This window comes from Liolophura sinensis, chromosome 8 (assembly GCF_032854445.1).
Source record: "Liolophura sinensis isolate JHLJ2023 chromosome 8, CUHK_Ljap_v2, whole genome shotgun sequence".
Classification (NCBI taxonomy): Eukaryota; Metazoa; Mollusca; class Polyplacophora; order Chitonida; family Chitonidae; genus Liolophura; species Liolophura sinensis.
In genome coordinates, this window is record NC_088302.1 from 29589665 (window position 1) to 29616068 (window position 26404).

The window sequence follows — 26404 nt, forward strand, 5'->3', positions numbered from 1 at the left end:
AAACACCGAAATATTGATGCCCACGCATGCGAATGAGGCATGTGTACGTGCTAGTGTGTAAAATCAGGTAAAACTAAGAACTAAGATAGTAAAGCCCTGTTGATATAATCGTACAGTGTAATATCGATAAGATATTCTTATTTATCTTCAGCTTAATACAATCTCTGTGTCCATTATTTTGGCTGCATTTATGTTTTATCATCATGGTATACATGTCATTTATTGGACAGATTTCCGGGGGCCTCCTTGGCTCAGTTGGTTAGCGCGCTAACGCAGCGTAATGACCAAGGAGTCTCTCACCAATGTTGTCGCTGTGAGTTCAAGTCCAGCTCATGCTGGCTTCCTCTCCGGCCTTAAGTGGGAAGGTCTGACAGCAACCTGCGGATGGTCGTGGATTTCCCCCGGGCTGGGCCCGGTTTCCACCCACCATAATGCTGACCGCCGTCATATAAGTGAAATATTCTTGAGTACGGCGTAAAACACCAATCAAATAAATAAATAAATAATTGGACAGATTTCATATACCGTAGCTCAAAAGAGTTTAGCTGGCGAATTTACTGCGAGTGGACATTGTGCAAACTGATATACTAATAACAATCCGGCATGGACTTCTGTGTAAATTCAATATTAGAGTGTCGTGACAAGTTGCAACACGTGTCACAGGATGGTTTTATAGCCTGTAGCAAAATCAGTGTATAGAATGTAAAAATGATTTGAAATGTCGTACCTGTGGTAAGCTCAATACAACGGAAGTACTCGTTAGCTGAACACTCTGTCAGGTTACCTGCAAAACAAATGTGACAATGGACTGTATAATAAAAGCATACAGAACGATAAGGTTATCCCATTTTTGGCCTGTAGGCCTACTATGCTTTTGACTTTTAACATAGGCTTGTAGCCCAAAATGGTCACATCTTTTCTTAGAAAAACAATTAATACAGCAAATTTTAAATGTAACAGATCAAAAAAAGGCCATCGGGTTTCAAGTCACTGTGGCCAGTGCTGATGAATGTGAACATAATCTGTGTTAAAGCAAAACGAACATAGCCTTAATCATCCAAAATTTTTGAAACATCTATTAGAATTTTTCTGAAGTTAAACTTCGAGAATTTTGAAAGTGAAAGAATAATGTAAAACTGAAACTCGATGTATAACTCGTCGTGATTTAGATAGGCATCAATTCTCAGTCCGCGGCAATAAACTACGAAATATGGAATCCCAGCTATGACGGAACCCGTACCGTGGCTAACAAATCAGTCAAGCAAGGACTACAGTACCTCCGCCGTATCGGATCATCCAGGGCATCCCACATTTGCAGCGTTTTCCCCAGTGTTGGGCCTCACAGCGATGAAGACAGCCTTTGGCGTATCGAGCCTCAGGGTGAGGGTTGTGGAACTGTGACAATCCCCATCTGTCACCGTCCGTGGATTTATCAAAGTGCTGGAATCAGACCGAACAAAATACACACGTACTAAAATATACTTTATTTATTTTATTTTATTTGTGTTTAACACCCTTCTCAATTTTTCACTTATATGACGTCATGGGTGGCGGAAGTCGCAGTGCCCATCACCTTCCATCACCAGGTACAATACGACATACTAACATGACATGTTGTTGTCTACACATTCGAATTCCACCAATAAAGGAATTTGAAAGTCGACTATGGAAACAAATATCGACTTTCATAGATTTTCGGATAATGTGACAAAATGTTCGCTCATCCATTTACAACAAGCACGTGCCTTATATTTCACAAATGACTCGACTATGGATGTTGTCATTCATCAAAATGTTCGGCAATATAAAGATAATGAACAGTTTTGGATTTTTTTCTTCTCTACCAGTATTACACTATATGAGCTGTTCACTATAAATAGGAAACTTCCGTCCTTCACCAAGTATATCTGACAAACCTCTTGACTTAACGTCATTGCCGAAACAACTGGACCTCATTTGTTGACAGCCGATCAATGGTATGGAGGCCAACGCTTTATGGCAACGAGCCATCGAGGGCCTCTTTTATATGCTTTTAGAAATTGCCATCTTGTAATGTCATCGACTTATAACTGCCGGTCAAACATAGCAGGGCGATGTAATTGGATCGCACTTCTGCTTCCATCTCCTGTAAGTGGCTTTACCTGAACTTTAGTAATGGACACCGATGAGTGCGAACCAACTGGCGCGAAATAGCCAGTGGTGGAGAGTTGAGGGTGATCAGACGGATCGTGGATGGCAAACTTCACGCCAACGGCAGACCGGGGGCCCAACAAGTATTCATACTGCTCTACATTCAACACAACGGATAGCCCACTAGCGGTGCCTGTGAACATAGCATGGTGATGCTGGCTTTACAAGAATACCATTAATACCCGTAGAAAGTAATAATAACATGAACATAGGCCAGTTAGTTGGCTGAATAAGCACAAAAAACATCTAAAAAAATCTTTCAATATATCCCATACAGTATCAGAAATGTTCAAAATGATCCCGAAAAAACATCGTAACACTTTAATCTTTAAAAAAAAATATATATATTATAGTTTGTTTCGAAGGTTGTTTTGGAAACTGATTTTCATGAACAGCTGGAATGAAACCATAACTGGGGTAAATTGACAAGAGGCCGTATTTTACCGGTTACGTGTAATCATTTGCCAGCTATCACACTGTCGTCGCTGCTCTAGTTTTACGCTCTATGTCGTACGTCTTAAATTGTATACCAAATATTGACCTGGGACGTCCACTATGGCTGATGGGCGATATAGGAATGTTTTTAGATTTACAAGAAATATATATGTTGTAAAACGCCTTACATAATACCTTGGCTCAAACGCCAATAATCAAGAATTCATACAAGTTAATAAAACTATAAAAATCAAATTAGAGATCATACCAAAGTAAGATGGAAATTGCCTTCGGGTCAGTTGTGTTTGAAAAACGCATAAGGCAAAACGGCTTTGATTGCTTCTTTCCTAGAATTGATAATAACACGTTTCATTCGATATCAAATGAACATAGGATGATATATTACGATGAGATCAAATGAATCGTCCTATAGAGGCGGAATAAATTAAAACAGGCAGGCATAACTTTCAGGAAAACAAATGTATGAGCGCTGTTCCGATAGCTGCGTCTTTAGATTTCGCGTTACAAACAGCTTATTGGGCCACAGATTGAACACCAGGCCAAGAATAATGCAGTATTCCATACCCAGTCTAAATCACATTATTTCTCGGCTATATTATGATCTCCGGATTTGCCAATAGATAATTGCTATTAGTTTGCCGATTAGCAAGAAAATGGAAAGAGGAAATAAAGAATTTATAACCTCTTCGCGGGATTGTGAAAGGGATGAGAAGCCTAGTAATGAGACGACGCTCGTCAAAACTGAGAATTTCTCCTGTAGTGGGCGCTGATGCATTGAACGTTTGTGCCGAGAAACATCGGAGTTTGATCCCATCGATTTATGTACCCTCTACAAATGCTCGCGTGTCACTGGGGGGGGGGGGGGGGACAAGACAAACTGCTTGAGCCTAAGATCGTCGATCTCCCAGAGATTTTCCCTGATTCAATTTTAAGAACATTTCGCTAAAAGGCAAACTGGCAATTGCTATTAGATTAGATGTGTTCTACAATGACTAGTGATACTTTAAGCTGGTCTCAGTACTTGCCCACTAATCCGATTAGCAAAGCCATTATTCGCCAGCAGGGTCATGTAATAGGGGATTGTTTAACTCTGCTTATGGCATTGTTCTAATCAAATAACTTGTGGTGAAAAAACTAGTGTCGAGTTGCTCCAGACAGAACAAGAAGGCAGTTCCTAAGGACCGCTAACAAGATCAGAACGTCCCTGGTGGCGACTGGGAATAAAATGTCCGAGTATCATATCCCCATACGAAGGATAACTATACAAATGCGTTAAATGTAAAAATAAGAAAAAGAATGGTAGATTACTTGATCGTGTGATGAAGGTTCTAACGGCAAAAAAACCTTCATCACGGTGTATTGAGAGAACATCGATGTCATGTGGGCAAATTAATAAGGCAATTCTCAAAATGACAACTGTGTCAGCATATCAGTGGGAATATTTTTCTATGCAAAGGCAAGGTGAGCACCTCTAGGTACACATGGGGCATTCGTTGCTCCCCTAATACAAATATCGACACGAGCAAAGCAGCCACTTGTAATTGCTTGACGTCTGCCCTTGGTCCCAGCTCTCACTCTCCAAGACTGGCGTTCTGTCTTGTTTGCTCCATGACGGGATTTGCTATTGTGCGGGATGCTGGACAAGTTAATGATCACAGAACTAGATTCTCTCCAAATCGAAACAGCCCCGCATTGTTGACGAGCCTGCTCACTGATTGGTCGATAGGGGGCTCAATTAGAGTTTTCGTGTTGGGCGGGAGAGCAGGTCTGCTTTCAACGATAGCTGACGACTAGAGGAAAAGTGGCATGATAAAAAAAATCGACTGTTTGGGGAGAAAATGAGACTATGATTCGGAAGAATAATTATTTGCATAACTTGATAATGTGAGAGCTGCTCTCCATACACGCGGCGCAATTGATTACAGAGAAACAGATCTCATCCACACCAGTAGATTCCAATTTGCTCTGCAAGCTTTCTGTGAAAGATACGATTTCTGACATATTGTTGGCTCAACCAATAACTGGAGAAAAGGGCTAATTTTCTAACGTTCTGTATGGTGCCATGAAAACAAATTCCTAGCAAAGCCATGTCCGATAAATAATGTTGAATTGAGCAAACTACAATGGTAGAAATTGTGACATTTTCTGTCGGCTTATTAATGTTTTATGGCATGAAGTATTTCAGTATTCACAATAATTGCCTATCCTTCATTTTAAACCAATAAGTGAGTTTGATCCGAGGTTTTAACTCGCGCGCTGATTATAACGAAATAAAATGCAATGCCTTGTATGTAGTGGACCTATGATTCTATCGCGGACCTAGACGTGTGCAGTGTTTGTAAACGGGTACAGGGCTTTTTTAATCAGAACAGAGAACTGAAGCAGTGTATGCCATTCATCTAAGGAATAACGTGTAATAAAGTTTACCGATATTCTACTGATAACAGCAAATGCCACAGCATGAAGCCACAACTTTGTAACCATTCTACTTTATATTCTGTCTAATGCAACTGTCTTTATTTTTTATTTTCCCTTTTTTTCTTCTTGGAAGACAATATTATCCTACGGCACAAGCGTGTCGAAATGGAAATCGCACGTAATGACCAAAGGGCTAAATATTTCTCTCGGAAAGTCCGCCATGACAGTTGTTCCAATCCAATTGACATAAACAAACTGGAAGAGGAGAACAAAAAGCCTTTATTCCTGGTCCTCAATTCCTGGCCTGGGGCCAACTGTGCCAGATTCCAGAGAAATAAAGAGGAGTTGAGAAAATAGCAGGTGCCATTGCTTGTCTCTACGTCAGTGAGTCCCTTGGGGACGAGGCAGTAGAGAAAGTGGAGAAATTAGGAAAGAAAGAACTGTCAATTAGCTTCGTTAAATGATGTGTTAATGGTGACAGTTACCACTTCAGGCTATACTTTACTACAGCGTGTATCAAAAACGATGACGAACTGGTGCTGAGTGATAGATTCTGATCCGATACCCCAACCTCGAGGATTGTCTCCTTGCGGGGCGAAATGTCCCCGATGTTCGTCAAGATAGCCGTCAAAGGAAGCGGGCTACATAACGAAGCTTATTACCTCTGATTTCATCGGCCCATCAAAGTCTCATAGATCGACGATAGTGCCTGGGCGTCGATATGACAGCCTCAGTGCTGACTATCCGCCAATCACTGGCGTCTGGCACGTCACGTGCTTTGGTAATCGATTCCCACAGGTCAGTCTGAGGGCACATCTTGGATTTGCAAACGTCACGTTCAAATCCAAATGCACTAGATTGCATCTGACTGCCCCCGTTGCAAAAATTTTTTCTGTTCTACTGCTTTTAACAACTTCCGAGAAACCACTTCCTGGTTTGTTACTAAGATTATATTATCTTTGCGTTCGGTTAAAAATTGTTTAATGTAAATAAAACTAATCTACAGTTATGTAGTTCTACTAACGTAATGATTATACGAAGTGGTAAATCTAAGAATTACACAAGCTGATGTCATTAAGAATTGTTCATGGGTCAGACCTGTTTTCATACTATATTATTAAATGTAGAATATTATCGTGGATATCAATGTTGCTATTGACAAAGACGAACATAAACAAAAAAAATCTTTTCACCCGATTCCTGATCAAGTCAACAAGAAATCTCCGTGGTCGGGATTCCCAGGCAGTGACACACATACTGAACACCGATTTCACGTGATATGATAACATTATATGCATTGCAGTGAAAATCGCTCATATATAACTTTTCAAAGTTTATGGGAAAGCTTATTTTATGTGTTCATCGAACTAAGTTTACATGAATTATATGTCTGACATGTACCGCCACGCTAAGTACCTACGAAATCTTTATTAGTGATTATTCTCCACGTCAACAGGCGACAAGCCACCTTGATTAGGTCTGTGTGTTTGCAATAAATTCCGGGCTCACGATACCCGAATATTTACATGAGAACAGAGAGCAATGTTCCTGATCCATTTGGGTGTGCGTGGCGGGTATGTTAATTTAGCTTCAGCCAGGAATATCTGACACAGACCGGTGATAACGTGTTCGTCTCTAATTCCAACTGACGGAGTGCAATTCGTTTGTCCTGTTTAAAATCACCTTACTAGAGATTTAGACAACAGATGCAAGGGTCATTAAAACAAAGTTACACACAGGGTTCAAGTAGCGCCCTCCCTGAGGTCGCATTGAGCTCGGGTTTCCCCCCTGGCCTTCTTGTTGATTGGAACGATCCAACGTCTTTTGCAATCTCCAGCCTTTGACGGCGGGTTGCCGACTTTGCCCAGGTTTAATATGTGAGAGTGCGTGTTGGCCAACCATTGGATCACAGCATTTGGCTTCCTGGGAGCTTTACGACCGTTATCAGCTAATTTACGGCTGTTTCTTGGTAAGTTATGGCACTCCACTGTTAGCAGGGAAGCCGGCGTAGAAAGTTCATTAGCCAAAGTGGCAGTCAGTAGTCCCCTCTGGGAATGACAACTACGACTATGACGTTATGTGAAAACACCTTAAATTTGTCCAAATTGAGGTGTTTATGCGTGCGTTGACATGCCGCATCTTTGAAGCACCTGGCTTTGTAAAATATGGAGCCTATTAGTCGAGCACGAATCAAAACTAAAAAACCCTGTAATATTGCGAACTCGCATCAGCCATTTAAAATATGAATATGTCCCGTATAAAAAGTGAAAACTGCGATTAGCATAAACATAATTTACAAAGGAGGTCTAAAGAGGTTTTCTATAAAACTTATTGCAAATACAGAGACAGTCACATATGTATGCAACTTACCGCCTGATTTTATTTTTCTTGAACTTGGTGAAAATTTGTAACACAATCCATAGTCTGTAAAAATTTCTGTAAAATTTTGTATTCCACAAGGTCTGCCAGCCCACGTGCAACTGAAAAAAGAAGTAAACACTAGAACGATAACCATGGTAAATGTGCGCACTAATATATAATCCAATATAAGACCTCTTCAAACTCATACACGTTCTGTATCAAGTGTATGTATATATACAAAACATTCGTTTCCGTACTAGATATTCTTCAGAAGATTTCTGTCCACATATTCTGGGCCAAACTGACTTAGCTATGTATAAGGCACTCTCTTTTGCGAGACTTTTTCAAAATAGTTCCCTCCACATATTTAGGCCCAAAATCACACTTACCTATGTACAAAGCACTCCTTTCTGTGAGACATCTGCCTCATAAAGTCACTGTATGATTTGTTTAAAGGGGATGTTTTTGTGAGAGCTTGTGTAAAACTTAATCCTCGCCTGTCTTTCTTCCCGTGCACAACATCATGTAAAAAACTATACAGTTCGGTTTTATTGGCCTCTGTAATTCTGCAAAGAAAAATAATTCCCATATTTGTTTATAGGAAATTTTACAAACGTAGATATTCTGCAAATCCTGATCGCCTCATTCGGAAGGAGTAAAACATGCATGATATATAACTGTATAATTTATTATACATATTTGGGCATAACGATCAACCAGTACAACTACATGAAGCCATTTGACAGCTGTAATAAATCATTTATCTCGAATATAAACATAAAATTCATTCATACATTTTGAATAAAGCATTAAAGATGTATTCCTGGCCAATCGCTGAGATTAATTGTCCCAGTAAGTATTGATTCACTTTCCACTTTACTTTTTAAGTTAGCCACTTGGTAAACACCAATGTTAATCAACATTATACACAAGAAATTTTCCTCTGTTTCTTATGCAGTAAGGTAACTGCCAAGCGTAGAACTCTACATGGATGTATATTACAGCTCTACAGAAAACAGAACAGGCTGAAAAATAAGCGAACACTTGGGAAATTCTGTTATGGGCGTGTTGCGTCCATGCCATCGCCTACGTTGCATCAGTCAAGACCCAACCATTAAACACGCTGTATTCAGACAAGCAATTTCCACAACGGTGCTAAAATGATTTACATTTCCATAAAGAGAGCAGACTTGCTGTATATTTTATTCATATACGCAAGTTTTATTGTGGTCCGAGCAAACTACAAAAAAAAATTTAATCTGTTTAATTTAACAGAAAGTCTGTTATCTGAGTGATAATAAAATATATGCTGTTATTTGCAGCATATTATTCTGTTAAATATAATACAAATATTTTATTATTTCAACATAGCCATTCAATTAGGCTAGCAGGATATTATGTTAAATGCGACACATTATTTTGTTATTATGACAGAACATATTCCAGCATCACTCAGACAACTTAGACTCTCAGCATTTCTGTTAAATCGAATAAATTAATTTTAGTATTTGAGTGTATGAAGACAGCCTATCCTTTTCTGTTTCAAAACAAAAATAGAAAGCAGACGCGACAATAACAACCATACAACTGTGTGTTTGGTTGATAATTTAAGATTTTAAATTTAGATCAGACAAAACTCAGAGGTGTTATGAAGCTCCTTATCTTAACCTACATGTATGTTTGGCCTACAGAATCTATAGATATATCATCAGATATGAGGAATCAGTGTAGAGTAGTCTGCATGGACAAAGTAGGTCTATTGTCTCTCACTTATTGTCAAGTATAGAATTCCGGTAAAACTAAGTTAAGAACTACTTTTTTTTACTCCCAATGCTATGAATGTGAAGACTAAACTTTAAAGCGGTCGCACAATTTTCAATTTATTTCTATTTAATAAGGTGTTATATAACTGAAAATATATATTATTTCTTGGATGAAAATACCCAGGAGCATTTGTTTACACGATACGATTTGCATTGTGCTATATTTAACAAACAAAAGTGGTCAGCAGTTATGGCCACCACCAACAGCAACTTTGTTTGGACAACTGCTAGTCGTGAAAACAGCAATTGAGTTTACATATGTTGAAGCGGTTGAATAGGTTGAATAGAGCCTCTGTGGCCTATAAGATCGCCCTATTCTTGGGGCTTATTTGTCCAGTTTCCATGGCAACTTGAGGTGTTCGTGTAAACCTTACTTCCCTTGATGACCGTTCAAAGAAAGGTGCACATTAAAAATACCTGAGCAACAGCCCTGCAAAAATAGCGCTACCATCTATCCAAGAAAAGACAAGAGACGGGCACTGGAGTAAAATGGCTTCTTGTCGTTTTAAGATTCTATACTGTTCACACGGGGAGGGGCCAACATGGCAAGCACTGTTCATCTTTTCTGTTTTATAGTCACCAAAGACCCTCAGCTGTGTAGAATTTCTAAAGCTAAAGGTTGGATGTAGATTTTCAGTTCCTGAGCACAATACAAAACGTGAAGAGAGGCCATATACAGTGAGACATGCAGACCTACGGGCACTTCAGTGCAAGATAATGCTTTTACTAGGGCGTGTTGATTCTGAAGTCCCTGTCCTAGCTGTAAGCTGTCCACTGGAGCATCCCTCTGGCTACTATTGACTTCCCAATCGCTCATATAATCCGAAACTTGATAAAATGTTCTATTGTCTATGATGACAATGTGTTGTGCCGAGTCGATCTCCGCGCGCGCCCACATCCCTTTATTCACTTGTCGTGTTCTAAGTGAGAATCCGACATTCCCGTTATCATGGGATCACCTTAAATAGCTAATTGCCAACATGTCGTATTTCAAAGACGGTTTTATTGCCATATATTGATTTCCTTCTCAAACGCAGAATTACTTGTACCACAGCCAAACAATTCCGTCAGCTTCAAACTATCACACCATTCTAGATTGGAAGTTAAATCTGAAGCACAGCTGACAACCGGATCGTGAATGTTTTATAAGGGCATCTTTTATCTCTGTGGGTAGAAATAGTGTCCTGCTAAAGCATTTTGTCTTCACCTTTAGCTGGAGCGTTAGAAGGGCACGGCGCACAGATATAATTGTAATGGAATATAATGGTGAGAACAACAAGAAAAAACCCTCAGTAAGTGAATATCTTCAAGTATCTTGTGAACATATTGGCATTCCTCGTTATCCATTAGCTAAACATCCCGTTGCATTCTGGGATATTCAGTGAGACATCCGGTCGGTGAATTCGTTCCTTCCCTCTACATATACTGGGACTAAGTGCCCATCAACTAAATATGGAGGCCACTCAATAGAGAAAAGAAGCGATGACTAAGTTCCAAAGCCATTCGTCAAATCCAAAGACAAACGCAAAGTCGCTTTCTGTCTTCAGGCTCATCACAAACGAGGCAATTACCGTCTCAAACTGGGGACATAAGGGGAAGTCTACGCCATCATTAGGCCCATGGTTGAAGCTCTTTAACTCGTCAAGTTAGAATAGATGATATCAGGAAAAAAATAGCCGCACCAGTACGTTAGCGAGAGATTTCGGGAGCGAGTTAGGCGCAATCGAGGCAAGTGGAAGCATACTTGCAGAGATAGGCTGATAAGGGATAATCGGCCTCGGCAGTTCTTTAGGTGGTGGGACACTCTCCCCGGGTCGACAATCTCGGCTGATTGCGTCCACTGTTTTCACCCAAAGATACTCTAAAAGCTTTGTGATGGCGCACAATAGAGGACAATTAGAGAGGGGTTTCCCACTCCACTGGGATACATCCAGGGCAATTCTGACGGGAAGCTAAATTGTGGGTCAGTGAGATTTCGTTGACTGACAATACCATGTACTCATCGCTGCCGTAATGCGCTGTGCTTTGTATCGAATCAGCTGATGAACGATTCGTCACTTTTTACAATGTTTTTGGCCTCATTCCTGTTGGATTAGGCATCGCATTTTTAAAAACATGCCGAGAGATGTTGAGCAAATGTCTTTGTACATGGAGTATTGCTAACGATAAAATTGGAAAATGGGCGACCGAAAGGTTACGCGGTTGTACTGCCGAAGTTTTGTCTTCAACGGATCGACAAACAATCTGATTCCAATGAGGTTAGGATTTTATGACAGCTTTCATTGAAATCAATAAGTTGGTGGCTATAATTATAAATCATTATTAGGTACTGTCTCAATGATAACAAGAAACTAGACCGTACCCTCACAAGCTACATATAGGCTGTGGCAAACGTCACGTTCCAAGAGTTTTATTATAATAATGACTATAGTTAGTCCGGTTTGCAGCTTGATTAAGAAACGCAGTTTTAAAGGATATAAGGAATTGCGTTTTGATGTTCAACAGATTGCAAATATGCAAGATGGTGTTATGTAATGCATATTTCTGTTAGATTTTGTTTAAAAAAGTTTTGGAAATAGAAAAAAAAGTCCATTAAATGATTAAGGGCATTTTATAGACAAATAGAACAAACCACTACGCATGGGCGCGTCGTAGATATATGTGCTTACAATAATGCTGATTGACAGGGCATGTCACAATTTAGATTCCTTCCCTGCTTTTTAAATCGGGGTTTGATGTGGTGGACACCGGTATTGTTGATCAATATAAACCCACTGGTGTAGAACGGTGTGTGTATCCCGACAAATTAAAAAGCCGAGATGAGAATTTTATCCTTTTCTCCTTGGACCAGTTTACGTTTCTTTAAAACCAGTATGATTTTTAAGGGAACAGGGTAGACATCCTAAAATGGCATCGACCCTATCGCCTTCGTTGAAACCATAATCGTATAATTTTACATTATAATTAAAGACGTACAGCGTAGAGAGAAGCGACGACAGTGTGATAGCTGACAAATAGATGTGGACAGCACCGGTAATTTATCGAATAAAATAAAAGTTTTATTGTTTCTATTATCGAAGGTTTCTCGTCCTCAAGCAAAGTTTCTATGAGTTTGTGGTCTGTGATAACAATCTACTTTCAGAAGTTTAAGGGTTTGAACGTTTAGGTCACCAAAATCTCCAGGAAAATCTCACAAAGACTGTGACTAACCCAGCACAAGTCTAGCGATGCCTCAATCAAAGCCATGTTCAGTGATGAAAAATGCAGGACAGATTTGTTCTCCGTAGGTCATCAATAGGCCTACCATACTCCTTACAGCGCATGTGGCGCTCTCTACCCTCTCTTTACATCACTGCAACCAGTAGACACATTTGACCTTGGGAGTCTGTGTGACGCACGAAGACTTGTCTACACTTTGTCCCATCACTGGCGTTCTTGTGCTAAACTATTTTATCAACATTCATCAATAAAATTGTCTCAGCTGTTGGTTAGAGTCATGTTGTACATACTTTAGATAAAGAGAATGCCTGTGTATAAAGTAATATTAGAAACAAAGGTTGAGGCAGAGTTTTTGTCTTTTCTGACATCACTTCCCTGCCTCATCACCGTAACCCCAGTGACCTCGGCGTTGTTCAAGATTTCTGTACAAGTTTTGCTAGTGGTGAGTGTGATGTAAAGCGAAAGTAGAGAGCGACGCATGCACTGTAAGGAGTATACTTCAATACATGATTTAGCTGAGTTCCATGGCAGGCCTAGCTTAGATGAAATGGAATATGCTCGTTTTGAATGAGGTTTGGAAGTGTGTTGTTATTATAGACTTAAAATACCTCTTCACGGTCAGTTTACGAGTCATACGATAGGGTCAAACTTGAGGTTTAGATTCTACTACTGAACACACAGTCGGGCGCATAGTCTATCCTGTGCAATGTATAATCTATACTTTACACCCTTCGTGTACGGAAGTACCATCGGCCGTAGGGTAGGTGCCACTTACACAGGGTTATGTTTATAATCACGATGCAAAAGGTAATACGGATCATGGGTGATCAATTAATATCACCTCTGTGCGTAATTATATGAATGGACTGAATCAAACACTTCCTGCAGACATATACTCGGTTAAGTGTCGTTTTGCATGCTTGTAAATCTTACTCAGCGATATTTGTGCAAGTGATAATTCAGAGTGCAGATTATGGTTGCCTCTCATAATTGTTTGCGCTCTCCATCACTGTAATATGATTATTAGCTTATGTTATTGTGTTTTTTATTTTTTCTATAACATACTTTTGTGACTTTTCTCAGAGATTAACTGAAGAATTTAACCAGCTAAGTTTTGAGTTCAAAGTTAGAAATCTATCCAATCTTGGCGCATATCAGTCGTTCGAATACCACTCGTCAACCATAATGATGTATGTTCCACGCCAGTAATTACGTTTTAAAGCAATGTTCAACGCAAACTACTAAACAACGAAGAAAATATACAAAATAAGAAATTAGGAGTCATGTGAAAAAATGCAGAGAACAGTTTTCAATGGCGCTGCATGAGAAGGAGTGCTGTAGGCACTTAAATTTCGTGTTCCATACTAAGTTATGTATTTCTTTATCGCTTGTATCGGCCTGCAATATTTGCAACGTGGCGATACTATTCAACCCGCTACAGACACTACCACTAAACCGGGGCTAATGTACATGGTCAAGGACAGTTACGGTGCAAGTTCTTGAAATGGCGGCCTTGAAATGGCGTGAAGCTATTAGTATGCTAGATGAGTGACTTACTTAGCACTTGATACAGAAAAATCTGCTTCTCTTTTTTCAAGCATGAGTATAAATCAGTTTTAATGGCAGACAGAATTGTTTGTTTTATGTCTCATAAATAATTCAGTGTTAATCGTGTAGGTTGTGACATTTACTTTGTGTTTAAATATTTATACTTTTCAAGTTTAATTTAATTGATTAAAGAGCTGTGATTTAAAACGCGACATTGAACAAACAGGACAGGCCTGAATCAAGCAATAGTTTAACGTAAGTAGCCCTGTTAAACTGTAAGCGTTATCTTATAAACTAGCAATTGTTTATTGGATAATTCATTTGTCTGTCTTTTGCGGAAATGACATTGACAACTACAGAAAGGTGTGCTCTACGTGATAAAAATGAAAGAAGCACAACAACTATACACATACACACCAATTTCATGAAAACCTTCATATACAAGAGGCGACTTTAGCCTAAGTTAAAGGGTATGCATATATATTATGATATTGTGCGTTTCAGAATCAGCTGTACAATTTTAGAGTGCACGCCATCGTCATATAAAGTCACATAGATTGCTAGTTCTCTTGTGCCCTGCAGAGGACAAGGTGTCCCGAGGCGGGTACTTAATTATGCCGTTAATAAACACGGTTTAGACTGGCTGACATGAACTCTGGGCGGATAATGAACAAGGGTTACCTCTGTATGCTGGGGTGAGATCATTTCGGTATCTAGAGAATACCGCCAGGTTTATCTGTACAGAGAAATGCAGAGCAATATCAATATTGGCGGTTCTTATAACGTATCCGATCGGAATTGGAATCTGGGTAATGGACAGTCTTTATGGCATGTCGCTACCGATCGCTTTGGGCCTAGGGGAGACCGACCAGATCTTTCATGTGCGTCAAAATTAAACCGGGGGTCCGACAGAGCGCGTGCTGTCCAGATTGCAAGCGAAAAGCCTAGAGAATCCTTCACGTATGCCAGAGACAAACGATGCTGTGGCAAACTGCGGCGAGGCTTCGGTCTGCAGGCTTTGAAGGGAACTGCCGATCGATGAACCTGCATACTGGGGAAGGGAGGGGGAACAAGACTAAGGCCTTGTAAGTTACAGTAAAGCCTGATAAGTGTTCTAGTGAGGGCGGACAGCGACGACCCCACCGGCAAAGATTGGTGATGAACTTCGTTTACTGGGACACTACACCCCGTATCTCGGCTGAGGACATCTGGCAGACTGGTTTGGTTAAAGGATCCTCATCTCAAGACCGTTCAGTGGCATAGCGGGCGAAGGTGGCTGCACTAGTTTTCATGTCATTCCGATCTGTTTGATGTCCGCGGATAATGACTTTTGTGACGCAGGAAGCTTTTAGAACAATCAAGTAGACGGGGCGAATTACCAACATTGGTCCATCAACAGAAAGTCTATAGAAGCTGGGGCTATCCTTAGAAAACGGCACTTCTTTCAAAACGGTCGGTCTGTTTGACGACCAAACCGAACTAATTAGCGCGACGTCGCTGATCACTATCATTAGGAATTCGCTTTATCTGGTGTCACTGAGAGTAAAACTGCACCCAAAGAAGAAAATATGGGAATTCTCTCTTGAGAAACGATACAGATGATAGCTAGCAATTTTGACGGAAAGAGAAGCGAAAATAGCCAAATTTTAAAAAGCAGCTTGTAGTGATTTTAAATGAATTATTTACTGTTTTACTAACACTGGGGCAATTCTCCATTTTGGTATGAATTTGCATGGGGCACCGAATAAAACAAATAACATGAATCATGAGACATACGTTCTAAGGTCACGCATGTTAAGAACAGCGACTTTAAATGACTAATAATATATGATAACATGAATATGGATGGACCCACTCTCTGAGTCAGATCGAGTTTTCGTTTTCTATCTGACCAGTTGCGTATTAGATTGCTAGGCGAAAGGCCTATAGCTTACTATTTATACACTCACATTCTTACTTCCCTGTTTTAAAAAGTGAAGTCGACTTCATTTATGCGTATTTTGAAACGACAACTTTATCTTGATCTAGCAGCCATAGGATTGGCCTGATACAACTGTTATTTCCAGTCGATACAAAGAGCGGCTAATGGTTCTGAGTGCTATAGTTGCAAGTGAAGGCCAGGTGGATGTGATATTTTTGTGATATTTTTATCAACATTGTGAATGAAGCGCCCCATTACAAGTGCACTAGGGTGATTGGTGGATCAGTCATACATGAATATATCAGGGGTTTCCCAGGCCCCTTGCCATGGTCGGGGTCGAGGAATCACCGCTGGGGTCTTTCACCCATCAAGCTACCCCTCCTCGAATATTTTGATATTTTTGACGGTTTTTCTCGAAAATAAAATTAATTCTAACCCAATGAAAGTTCATTTATAATGTCAACAAGTTTTGAATGTTTGGACATATTGTAAGGCAATAATTGTTACGTCATATTATTAAGACTCTTGCCTATCAACCAATGAAAACATAGAATTCCGTCTGCTCACTACGCAACTGGTTTGAGCGTACGCACACAGATTGCATAGGACCCTGTGATACCTTACCTCATGTTAATACAGGTTATAACACATTACTTCCAGAAAATGAAGAACCTATGTAGTTTATTTGATTGGTATTTTCAGCCGTAGTCAAGAATATTTCATTTATACGACGGCGGCCAGCATGATGGTGGGAAGTCTGTATGTGTATCTGTAGACACGATTTTGTCCAAGCATATCTCCCAAAATACTGTGCCGATTTTGATGAAACATGCCATTCATATTATTTACTGGAATCCCCCTGTCTGTCTGTCTGTTTGTAGACACGATTTTGCATCTCTCCCAAACTACTGCGCAGATTTCGGTGAAACTTATCATACATCTTATCAATCATCTGAACTTGCACATGCTTACAATTAATGGCAATCGGGTAATTATTTTCAGAATTATCCCCATTTAGGACTGGGAAATAGTGTTTTTCAATACATTCAGGTTTTGTGCATGCAATTCTTCTTACAATACTGAACCTGTCTCTGTGAAACTTAGCATACCTATCATCTGAATTTGCGCATACTTGAGTTCAACTACCAAGGTACTTAGTACAATAATGGATTTCCATATAGACTGTATTCTCTTCTGATTGTTACATTTCTCCATTCAAACTTGATGTATCAGTAGTGCAATCCGTGCAAACCACGAATGGTCCATGGAACAAGCTATATGAAGCCAAACTAAGAAACATGACGTTCTGTCATTTCCTTTAAAGTTTTCCTAGTTTTATTTTTGGAATTGTTGGGGATATAAGGAGGTATTTCGGACATCCTGATTGTAGTTTATATTAGAAATTCTACATTTGTCCGCTGAGTCCACTATACGCAAATTTCAGAACATAAAACACAGATTAGCTGCTTCCATATAAAGGACCTGCATTAAATGCTCCTTGCAATGCAAACCCTGTTTGTACTGGACAAAAACAGTACTCCATCTTACAGCGAAACTTCCCATCATGATATGTGCCAAAAGATTTTCAAATATATTTTAACTGCACTGATGTAAGATCCACAATGCCATGTCATCATATAGCTCATTTCAACACCATTTCATTTCGACTTCATACCACATGAGTAAACAGGATTTTATCTGGACACTTCTTGAAATAAGGAGGTGTGTCTTGTGATTTTCTTCTGTATGGTGGTATTTTGCGTAACTCCTCATAGACTACATCCATACCTCAACTTACCTGTATTTGTTTAAGTTGCATATTGTTATTGTCGGGTACTCCATGCTCTCCACGTAATGTAAATCCATATTAGTGTGTGTGGCATCGGAGAGGAATTTCATAACTCTATCTGTTATCTGATAACTAACCAAGGCCAGGCACACAATTAACACGAGGAACCACGTCAGTCTGAAACAGAACAAAAGGTCAGTCATTTGATTGTTTTTAATTGATTTTTGGGGGTTTAGCCTTGTTCTTTTCATTATCTTATTTGTGGCAAGCTGGTCCATATTGTAAGTGCTGCCTCACTGGAACATCATTATAAAGACTTCAGATAAGACACTCTACCCAGTGATAAGATAATTTACTGACACCGTGTCAGCCTGTAAGTGGCCTATAGTATAATGACGAGCAGAACATGTTAATTTTGACATAAATTGGGATTGAACCTGGATCATGGTGATACATGTTAACTTACATGACTTAACTTTTTCTATGAACCGTATGGACTACTTTGAGGTCGGTAGAACCGGGATCGAAACCCGGGTCGGGTCATACCAATTATTTTACAAATGGTACTTTTTGCTGCACGGCTTGGCGCTCAGCACTGAGAGGTTAGAGCAAGGAAACAGGACTGGTTGGCCTGGTGTCAGTATTATGTGACTGGGTGGGGTGTCAGTTCTGGTGTGTTCGGTATGATACTTCAGTGGCGGCAGCACTTTGGCGCCATGGACTCGCCCTGCCAAAAGAAAACACGTTATATGTACACGCACCTAATGGCCCCTCGTCGTCATATGACTGACAAACTGTTAAGTACGACGTAAAAGCATACATACATAAATGGACTAATTACGACTAACTTCCTACCTAGATACCTATATAGGCATGCAGGTATCTACATGTAGCTTCAAAAAATAATTCTGGGAAATCGTTTTGCCAAAATAGTTACATATAGCTATTCCCATGTGATGGAATATTTTATTCCAAATAAATCAATAAATATAATAGTACGGCTATCTTATTGGATAGGTCTACATATTTTAAATACATTGTGACAATGGTGTTTACGATGCTGTAAAACCATGTATGCGGACCTTGCAAAACTTTCGCCTTATAAGGCAATGCTCGTTTGTGCTTGTGAGAAATGTGTCTGCGATCGTTTAGTTTGGCTAGAGCCTCGACCGTAAATACTTGCCCGTCTAATTAGTGCTTAGTTGGTCAGTCTTAAACATCAGACAAACAGCTGTCGCTCTCCAGCTAATTGGACCATTCTCCCTTTGGCCTTGGGTGTTGCTATTAGCTGGAGCTTTGATTGCGTGTCACCTATAAGGTATCTGCTGTCGTCTTGGTTTAACGATCAGATGGCATCCGATCCGGGCGGAGCTATTGTTCATAAAACTATGTGCGCTCGCACCTGCCCCGAATTACCCATCCTCGGCCCATTTGACAGCCGCCATTGTGCCGCCATCATTACCCACTTCCGCCAGACTTCCGTTGCTAAGGAAGCCTTACTGGTGAGGTTTTTTCCCTGCGCATCGAATTTGGGATTTCCTGTTATTAAGTGGCCGATGGACCTCATTAGTTAGATTGGTGTATTAAGCGAATAGTTTGCCTGTCCCAATTTCGTCCCGCCAAGAATTCGACTCCAGGCTCCTTCTTCAACTTAAGTTACGAGTAATTACCCCAATTAAGCCGATTTTTAGTTATTTTGCCACATTAACTTTCTGACGAATCCTCGGGCAATTTGAGCTGCAACCAAAACGAAGCTGCAAAACTCAATGTTTCCATATATTCCCTCCAGAAAATTTTTATCCATAACTTGTGACAGCAAGATGCTGCCCATTGTACAGAAGCAGACAAAGAAGACATATCGTACCTTTGAGCTACGTAAACTCATGTTACACACATCCAGTTCTTCTGCCAAATATAACCATGCACCAGACCCAGGCAGTGTTTATTCGTTTGATTAAATGTTTTACGCTATACTTAAGAATATTTGACTTATACGATTGTGGTGACCCAGACAATGATAATGGAAATGTATGTCGGGCATTATCGTCAAATATGGTGGAAACAATATAAAAATAATTACAGGTTATATAAATTAATGAATTAAATAAGCAGTTCCGATTTTTTGTTGACACACGTTGAACTGTTTCTTGAAAATATCAAAAACATACCATAAAAGACAAAGAAATGGATTTTTTTATTATGAAAGCGTGTTGTTTATTACTTTCATTTTCTTGCCTTCAGGTCATACGTGTCAGTGTGTGTGTAGTTCGAGCTGTACCAATCACAACTCTTCTTTACTTCAGAGGAGCACTGCATAACATGGCGCTGCATGACATGGTTTATGTACCATACAGCATGTATCATGATGGATTTTGAATGTCATTGGTGTAACTGAACACAGTGTACATCCTACTTACCCTGTGCCCAGCACAATATGTGTGTACGTGCACAGGGTCAATTTATGTCGTTGTAATGGTACTAATATAACTGCTCTGGAATTCGTTTGCACATGAATTACATACAAAAACACGGAGATCTCACAAGTGCATGGTGATTTGTGCTACAGTGAGACGGAAGACTCAAACCACTCACCGTTATACCCCACGCACTCATTCACTCAAATCACACACAGTTTTCTTAAGATAGCTGAAACATTCTTTATAATATAAATAATCTTGTTTTTTTATTTTGAGCTTAAAAGTAATTTTGACTGGATGAAGCGGGTATAAGGATTGTATAAAAACATGGCACCATATCCCCTTTATCTAACTTGCGAACATTCAAGGCTTTCGGAAACACAGAAACTTTAACTGCTTTTAGTTGAATCTTTAGTTGAATATATTAAAGTCTGCAGTCCTAATGACGTTCTACGATTCCATGGAAAAGTCACTGAAATATGGGCTGTATTAGCCTCTACTATCTAATGAAATTTTCTTCGATTTCGATACTAGTCGCCTTCATCAAGGAAAATACAAAACTGTGTAGTTTTGCACCGCAGAACAACGGACGTCTTTATCCTGGCTCATAGCTCTGGCTTAGCAGCTCTTTAATGTGGGATCGGTCTGTCAGCAGGGCCGGATTAACTAACAAATTGATTCTCGCTGAAACTTTCTGATGGCAAAACTGTGTTTGGCCGCTGAGTGGTGTGCAGTTCCGGTCGGCTAATCGCCCCAAGTCGTCCCCTCGATCTGGAGGCAGCGCCGGAGGCAGCTCACCGGACTCTCACGCGTATCGAGGCAACTCATGAAAACATGACCATTCTCTAGCGTGGAGTGGCGTTGTTGAGAGACTCCATTGCGCCAGAGTGTCATGCGGGAAATCAGAGAGCGCTGAGGGAAATCCAACAGTTACACGGAAGACACTTTAGGATTTATAGGATCCTAGCTACCATATCAATAATAAATTCAGCTTGACAGTTGCTTCAAAACTATCCCGTTCAGGAAATGAAGACCGAGTTTGACTCTGTGATATAAATGGACGGCCAAGTTTTTGGTAGGTTACGTAGACAAGTCAACCGGGGTAAACAGTTCCAGCACGAGAGTTTTCCATTATGGCCCCAGGGCCTCGAATGACAAATTGCAACTTCATAATATTAAACCTTAGCATAATTGCCCTATTGCAATCTTTGAGAGCGATGCTTGACATTAGGAAATCATATTTTTCAAATAATGTTTTCAATCTGCAAATGGCCATTTTCTCTATACATGAATGACTTTGCAGAGTCATAGCCAGGTCAACGTTTAGATGTTGAGAGTGAAGTGAACAGTGGGCGATATACATCTACTGAAGAGCAATCAAAGGCGCCATGCCGTGATTAGAATAGCTCTGTCCATATACAGCCCTGAACGTTTAGCTGTACCCGTAGCGATGGGGTTTCGAGTCCAAGCTGGGATGATCATAGTTCTCTTGTAATAAATGAGAAATTATTTACCAGACTGCCTACAAAACTCCCATCGCAAATCAGGAATGAATAATAGACTATGTATAGCGTTATAGGCCTGAACTACTTTAGGCAGCAAAACAGTCATATTACATTTACCTTCCGCTGTCTGTACTCTTTCCATCGGTGTTGGATTCCATAGACGGGGTCTGGATTTACAGACATTATGCAAACGATAAATGGAAATACATAGCAATTCAATGATATGGAAGAACTACACGAGAGGAAAATGGATGGAATGAAATTGCAGTGTGATTCCTTAAAACCTTATTCATGATGTTAATCCAAAAAATGGGATGTAAACAGTATTTATTATTTCGAAGGCGATTTTGTATTGAGCCAAAAGATTTAAAACCACACTAATATTTGCCCTGGATGTTCGCTTGATTGTAAATCTTGTTCACAAAGTGACAGTTTAGTTGTCAATCTTTTGGGGCCAAGTAAAATGTGTGTTTTGTCTGAAGCATTCATTGTCTAATTTACATACGCAACATGCATTTTTAAAAAATATTCTACACTGGACTTTATTGGATCTTCGACAATACACCCAACCGGCTTAACAGCAGGTGCGTCACCATGGAAACTGAAAGTTACATCTTCTGACACCACCAGCACTTGACTCCATGGAAAATGACTCAGTGCTTTCGCACAAAATACATTTTGCAACAACATTTGTATGTATAATACTACATTTTTATAATGTAGGCAATAAGTAAGCTCCGATGTTTGGGTAATATGACGTGATAACATGAGATTGACACTCCTGCCTTTAATACCGGAAAGTCATTCTGCCCAGTATAATTAAAGTTAGCATGGAATGAAATTGTCAGTGAAACGATCATCAAGAGTGGCTGACTTTTTTACGAGGAATAATTCCTGGTGAGAAACGAGATGTAGACCGTGGTCACTGAGTTATTAAATGGCATTTTGAAGTAACTACTGCAGTCATTCGATACTATTTTTGATTTGAAAAACAAGAATTTCTAGGCACCAAATATTGAGGGTTAGTTAGACTTGTGACTGGATGTCGTCAAATGTTTGACAGTTTATTGCTTTCAAAAATTCTATTTCAAGAAAACATTTTGCCCTTCTGGGTCTGTCATTTACGCGAGTAATAAGATTTGGAGACTTCCATATAAATGGCGTATTTGTGTGCGCTTCGTAGCACGCACACGTCACTCTTCAGCTCCAGAATTTGTGATGGGAATTTTGATTCTCTAAATTACACCCTATATCCTCCACTCTGAGCACTATCTCAAAATTGGCAACATCCTCTGTAGAACGGCACACAGCGTATTCGCCGGTTTCGGGGTATTGTGGATTTGCGGTTGCCTTCGGGGTGTTCTTCTGGAATCTCAACAGGAAGACGTATCGTCTTTGTCAGCTAAGAAGTCAGGCCTTGATTCTAGGTTAGCGTTATGATAGATCGTTCTATGTGAGCCATTTATAACTACGGTGGAGGGAACTATGCCCATAATTGCCGACATTATGCATCTTGAATTATACTAAATCATGTCCAATATCTTTTGGAGAGAAACCCCATCAAAAAATCCTTTCTTCCTGTTCGCTACAGTAACGTGGTAGAAAAAGATTTCAAATTACTAGCCCATATCGGTATTTAATATTCGTATATTTTCAGATTTTTACAGACTCCCTGGGTTGACACATTATGTAACATGAAATGTGTCTGTTCAATATGAGAAGCATGACATAACTTATCACCGTGTCCCCATAATCACATGCCCGATATATTCGTCCCTAATGTAACTGATATGCTGTGTGATGGTTGCCTTTTATATCACCAGCTGACAGTCTTGGAAGCGTGTACAGTATTACTTCTTAGCAGCCACACGACGTCAGTGTCTGTGAGCGAAGACTTCGAAGTTACTGACATCAGGTGTGAGCACCGTTACACAAAAGATAAAAAAGACGCAACAAGAAAAGTGTCAGCGTGGAAAAAAAATAACGCTCTCTTCAAGCGATTCGTCCATCCATCATATATAAACACGGGAAAGTTGTTTGTCAGACTAAACCTGGAAGAACACAACTGCTTATCATGGTAATAGCCTCACAGTTTCAGACGCCGAGTCAGTGGACGAGGACAGGAGTGAGTGAGTGAGTGCTTGGGGTTTAACGTCGTACTTAACCTTTTTGTTCAGTCATGTGACGACGAAGGAATCCTTAGTGTGTATTTAATGTACCTCCTTGTCGCAGGACGGATTTCCACCGCTCTTTTATCTAGTGCTGCTTCACTGAGACGACTTACCGCCCCGCCCGAGCCAGTATGCTGATACGGGTCAACCAGTCGTTGCACAATAACCTTCATGCTTTACAGCAAGTTACAACTTCCTCTTTTAAAGTCTTAGGTGTGACTCGACCCAGGATTGATCCTGGATCTACCGCTCCCGAAGCGGACGTTCTACAAACTGTGCTATGCGGGCCGGTACAGGACAGGACGCGTACAGCGTGAGTTTACATCATATGAGAATGTATGAGAATCTTGAACCATATGAATATTGCATGTAAGACGAAGCTGCAGAGTAATTCCATATCAGCACTCGTGCACAGTTAGTGCTAAGCAATATGTTATGCTGTTGCACGAGTCTTTTTTTTCAAAGAGTTTATATTTTATAAGTATCTTACGACATGATTTTTACCTTATGATCTATTGGCCATTATTTTCGTCTTTCCTCCCTGTTCAGGCAGGATTACCAGCAGAGTTTTACACATGAATTAACAGAAAAGATTTTGTATGTTTTTATAACAGCGAGGGATTTGCTCTTATCCAATCATTTCAGTTTAGCCTCCATAAAATGCACTTTGTAAGTTTGCCCTATCTATTAAACACCTGTTGCAACGACATTGTAAATCATACTACATGAGTAACCCGCTGTTGTCAAGCTGATGTCGTCCTTACACCGTGCAGGCCTAAGTCATACTTGTTCAGGCTTCACTTCATTCAAGTGTTGTCCAAGTTTCTATCGTGCGCGTACAGCAATGTTCCCATTGACCCTCAACTTTTGTAAGGTGTAGATGACTCCTCATCTTCATGCTGGACCAATTAATCCCACCCTTAGAGCGAATCATAACACTAATGAGCGAGATATCGCCCTGAGTAATCGTTAACATGCCCATCGTGAGCTGGTTAAAAATTCGGGCCCAGGAGCTATCCAGTGCTTTACCCATGCCTGGTTGAACATTAAGAAGGGAACTTGTCTCTTGTGAACTAATAGAATTTACTCGTCTATACCCCCAGTTATTAAGCGAGACTAATCATGTGCACACAAGTGGAAATCTCATAGTGCCTCAGCAGACGTGCTTAACAAAGAAATCAGAAAGTAATCGGCTACAGGAACTTAGTCACAAAGTGCTACTTTGTTAAAGAGTATCTCTGCCTAACGGATTGTGCCAGATCACCAGTGTATCTCTGATTCTCAGTATATATGTAGACAGTACCAGACTGGTAATGGCGTTTTCATGTCAGATAAGAGGCTAGTTTAGAAAGTCAGATTTCACGCAGATATTCCCGATGTTAATCAAGCTGTAATGCAACACATACCGTCGAGTGGTGTTGAAAAAAAAATGCAATATTAAGCTTGTACACAAGTGGATGCTGGATTTCCCACGGGGACATTTCTGGACAATAGATCCGCACAACGTAGCTTATGCATAAATAATGGCGCAATCTTTGTTGTATTCAGTTTCATGACACATCTATTATTTACTCTGTATAGTCGTGCCACATGCAATTCACCAATAAAACACATCTAAATTAAACCGATTTATTATAGAGTTTATCCCAAGCATAACGCGGAATCGGATTATTTTACCTTGGCGGATGTCATTGTTCGATAAACAATTCCGACAGATTGTGTTTAAGGGGATATATAGGTATTTCACACGTCCTGCATACCAAGAGTGAAATATACACTTGTGCAAGATACACGTCTTTTGCAACAAGATACGAAGACCGCATTTAATGTTGACTTTAACATAGCATAGTCCGAACAAAAATTTAGTTTTAACTAACATATATAATCCGTCTGCCCTCAATATACAAACAAACGACAACCTCTGTCTTGCCTTTCGGCTATGTATTTCAATTCATTCACGTGCTTTTTATGTTCTGAGCCGTCGTTAGATCAGAGTATTTCCTGTTCCGCTCTGTCAACTGACCATTCCATGGATACAAAGCCAAGCTTCCTGTGTCTGATTTGTACAATGTGAATGGCTTGCGGCTATATTGCTTTGCAAATTAAATCACGATGATGTGGAAAGATGAAAATAAAAATACACACCAGACATAAGTCAACAATACAATCGCACCACGGCTTAATTACCCGAGTGAAATGCACTTATTATGGAATCCGATAATCGTGCATGCTGCATGGGTCGCTTTAATGTTAGGTTAACTGGTTGAACACAAAACGGTTATTCCTTACGGTGCTGTGCATATATACAGATGCACAAGGGATTGCAATAGCTATGTATGGTTGGACACTTTAATATTGGCTTTATTTACTGGTAATCACTTCACGGAATTGATATTTTCAGGAAAAATATCTAAGAAATATAGCGCATAATACAGCATATTGCAATAAGCTACGAAATCTTAACGGGAAACGAAAATTATTCGCGTTACACAAAAACTGAAGATTTCCAAACCTGCAGGCCGCTTCGATGGCCTAATGGTTAGAGTGTCCGCATCGAAGTCGGGAGACATCGTATACCGACATAAC

At 40.0% G+C, this 26404-nt stretch overlaps 1 protein-coding gene across 1 annotated transcript in view; it reads right to left on the bottom strand.

Moving 5' to 3' along the window:
- LOC135473392 (acid-sensing ion channel 5-like) overlaps nucleotides 1-26404 on the bottom strand; it is a 34240-nt gene that overhangs the window by 371 nt on the left and 7465 nt on the right. Inside the window, exons 2-7 of the mRNA XM_064753243.1 lie at nucleotides 17735-17902; nucleotides 7815-7991; nucleotides 7435-7544; nucleotides 2142-2323; nucleotides 1278-1440; nucleotides 728-784 (exon numbers count right to left, since the gene is read on the bottom strand). Of these exons, the coding sequence (XP_064609313.1) occupies nucleotides 728-784; nucleotides 1278-1440; nucleotides 2142-2323; nucleotides 7435-7544; nucleotides 7815-7991; nucleotides 17735-17902 (857 nt within the window). The remainder of the gene's footprint in view (nucleotides 1-727; nucleotides 785-1277; nucleotides 1441-2141; nucleotides 2324-7434; nucleotides 7545-7814; nucleotides 7992-17734; nucleotides 17903-26404) is intronic.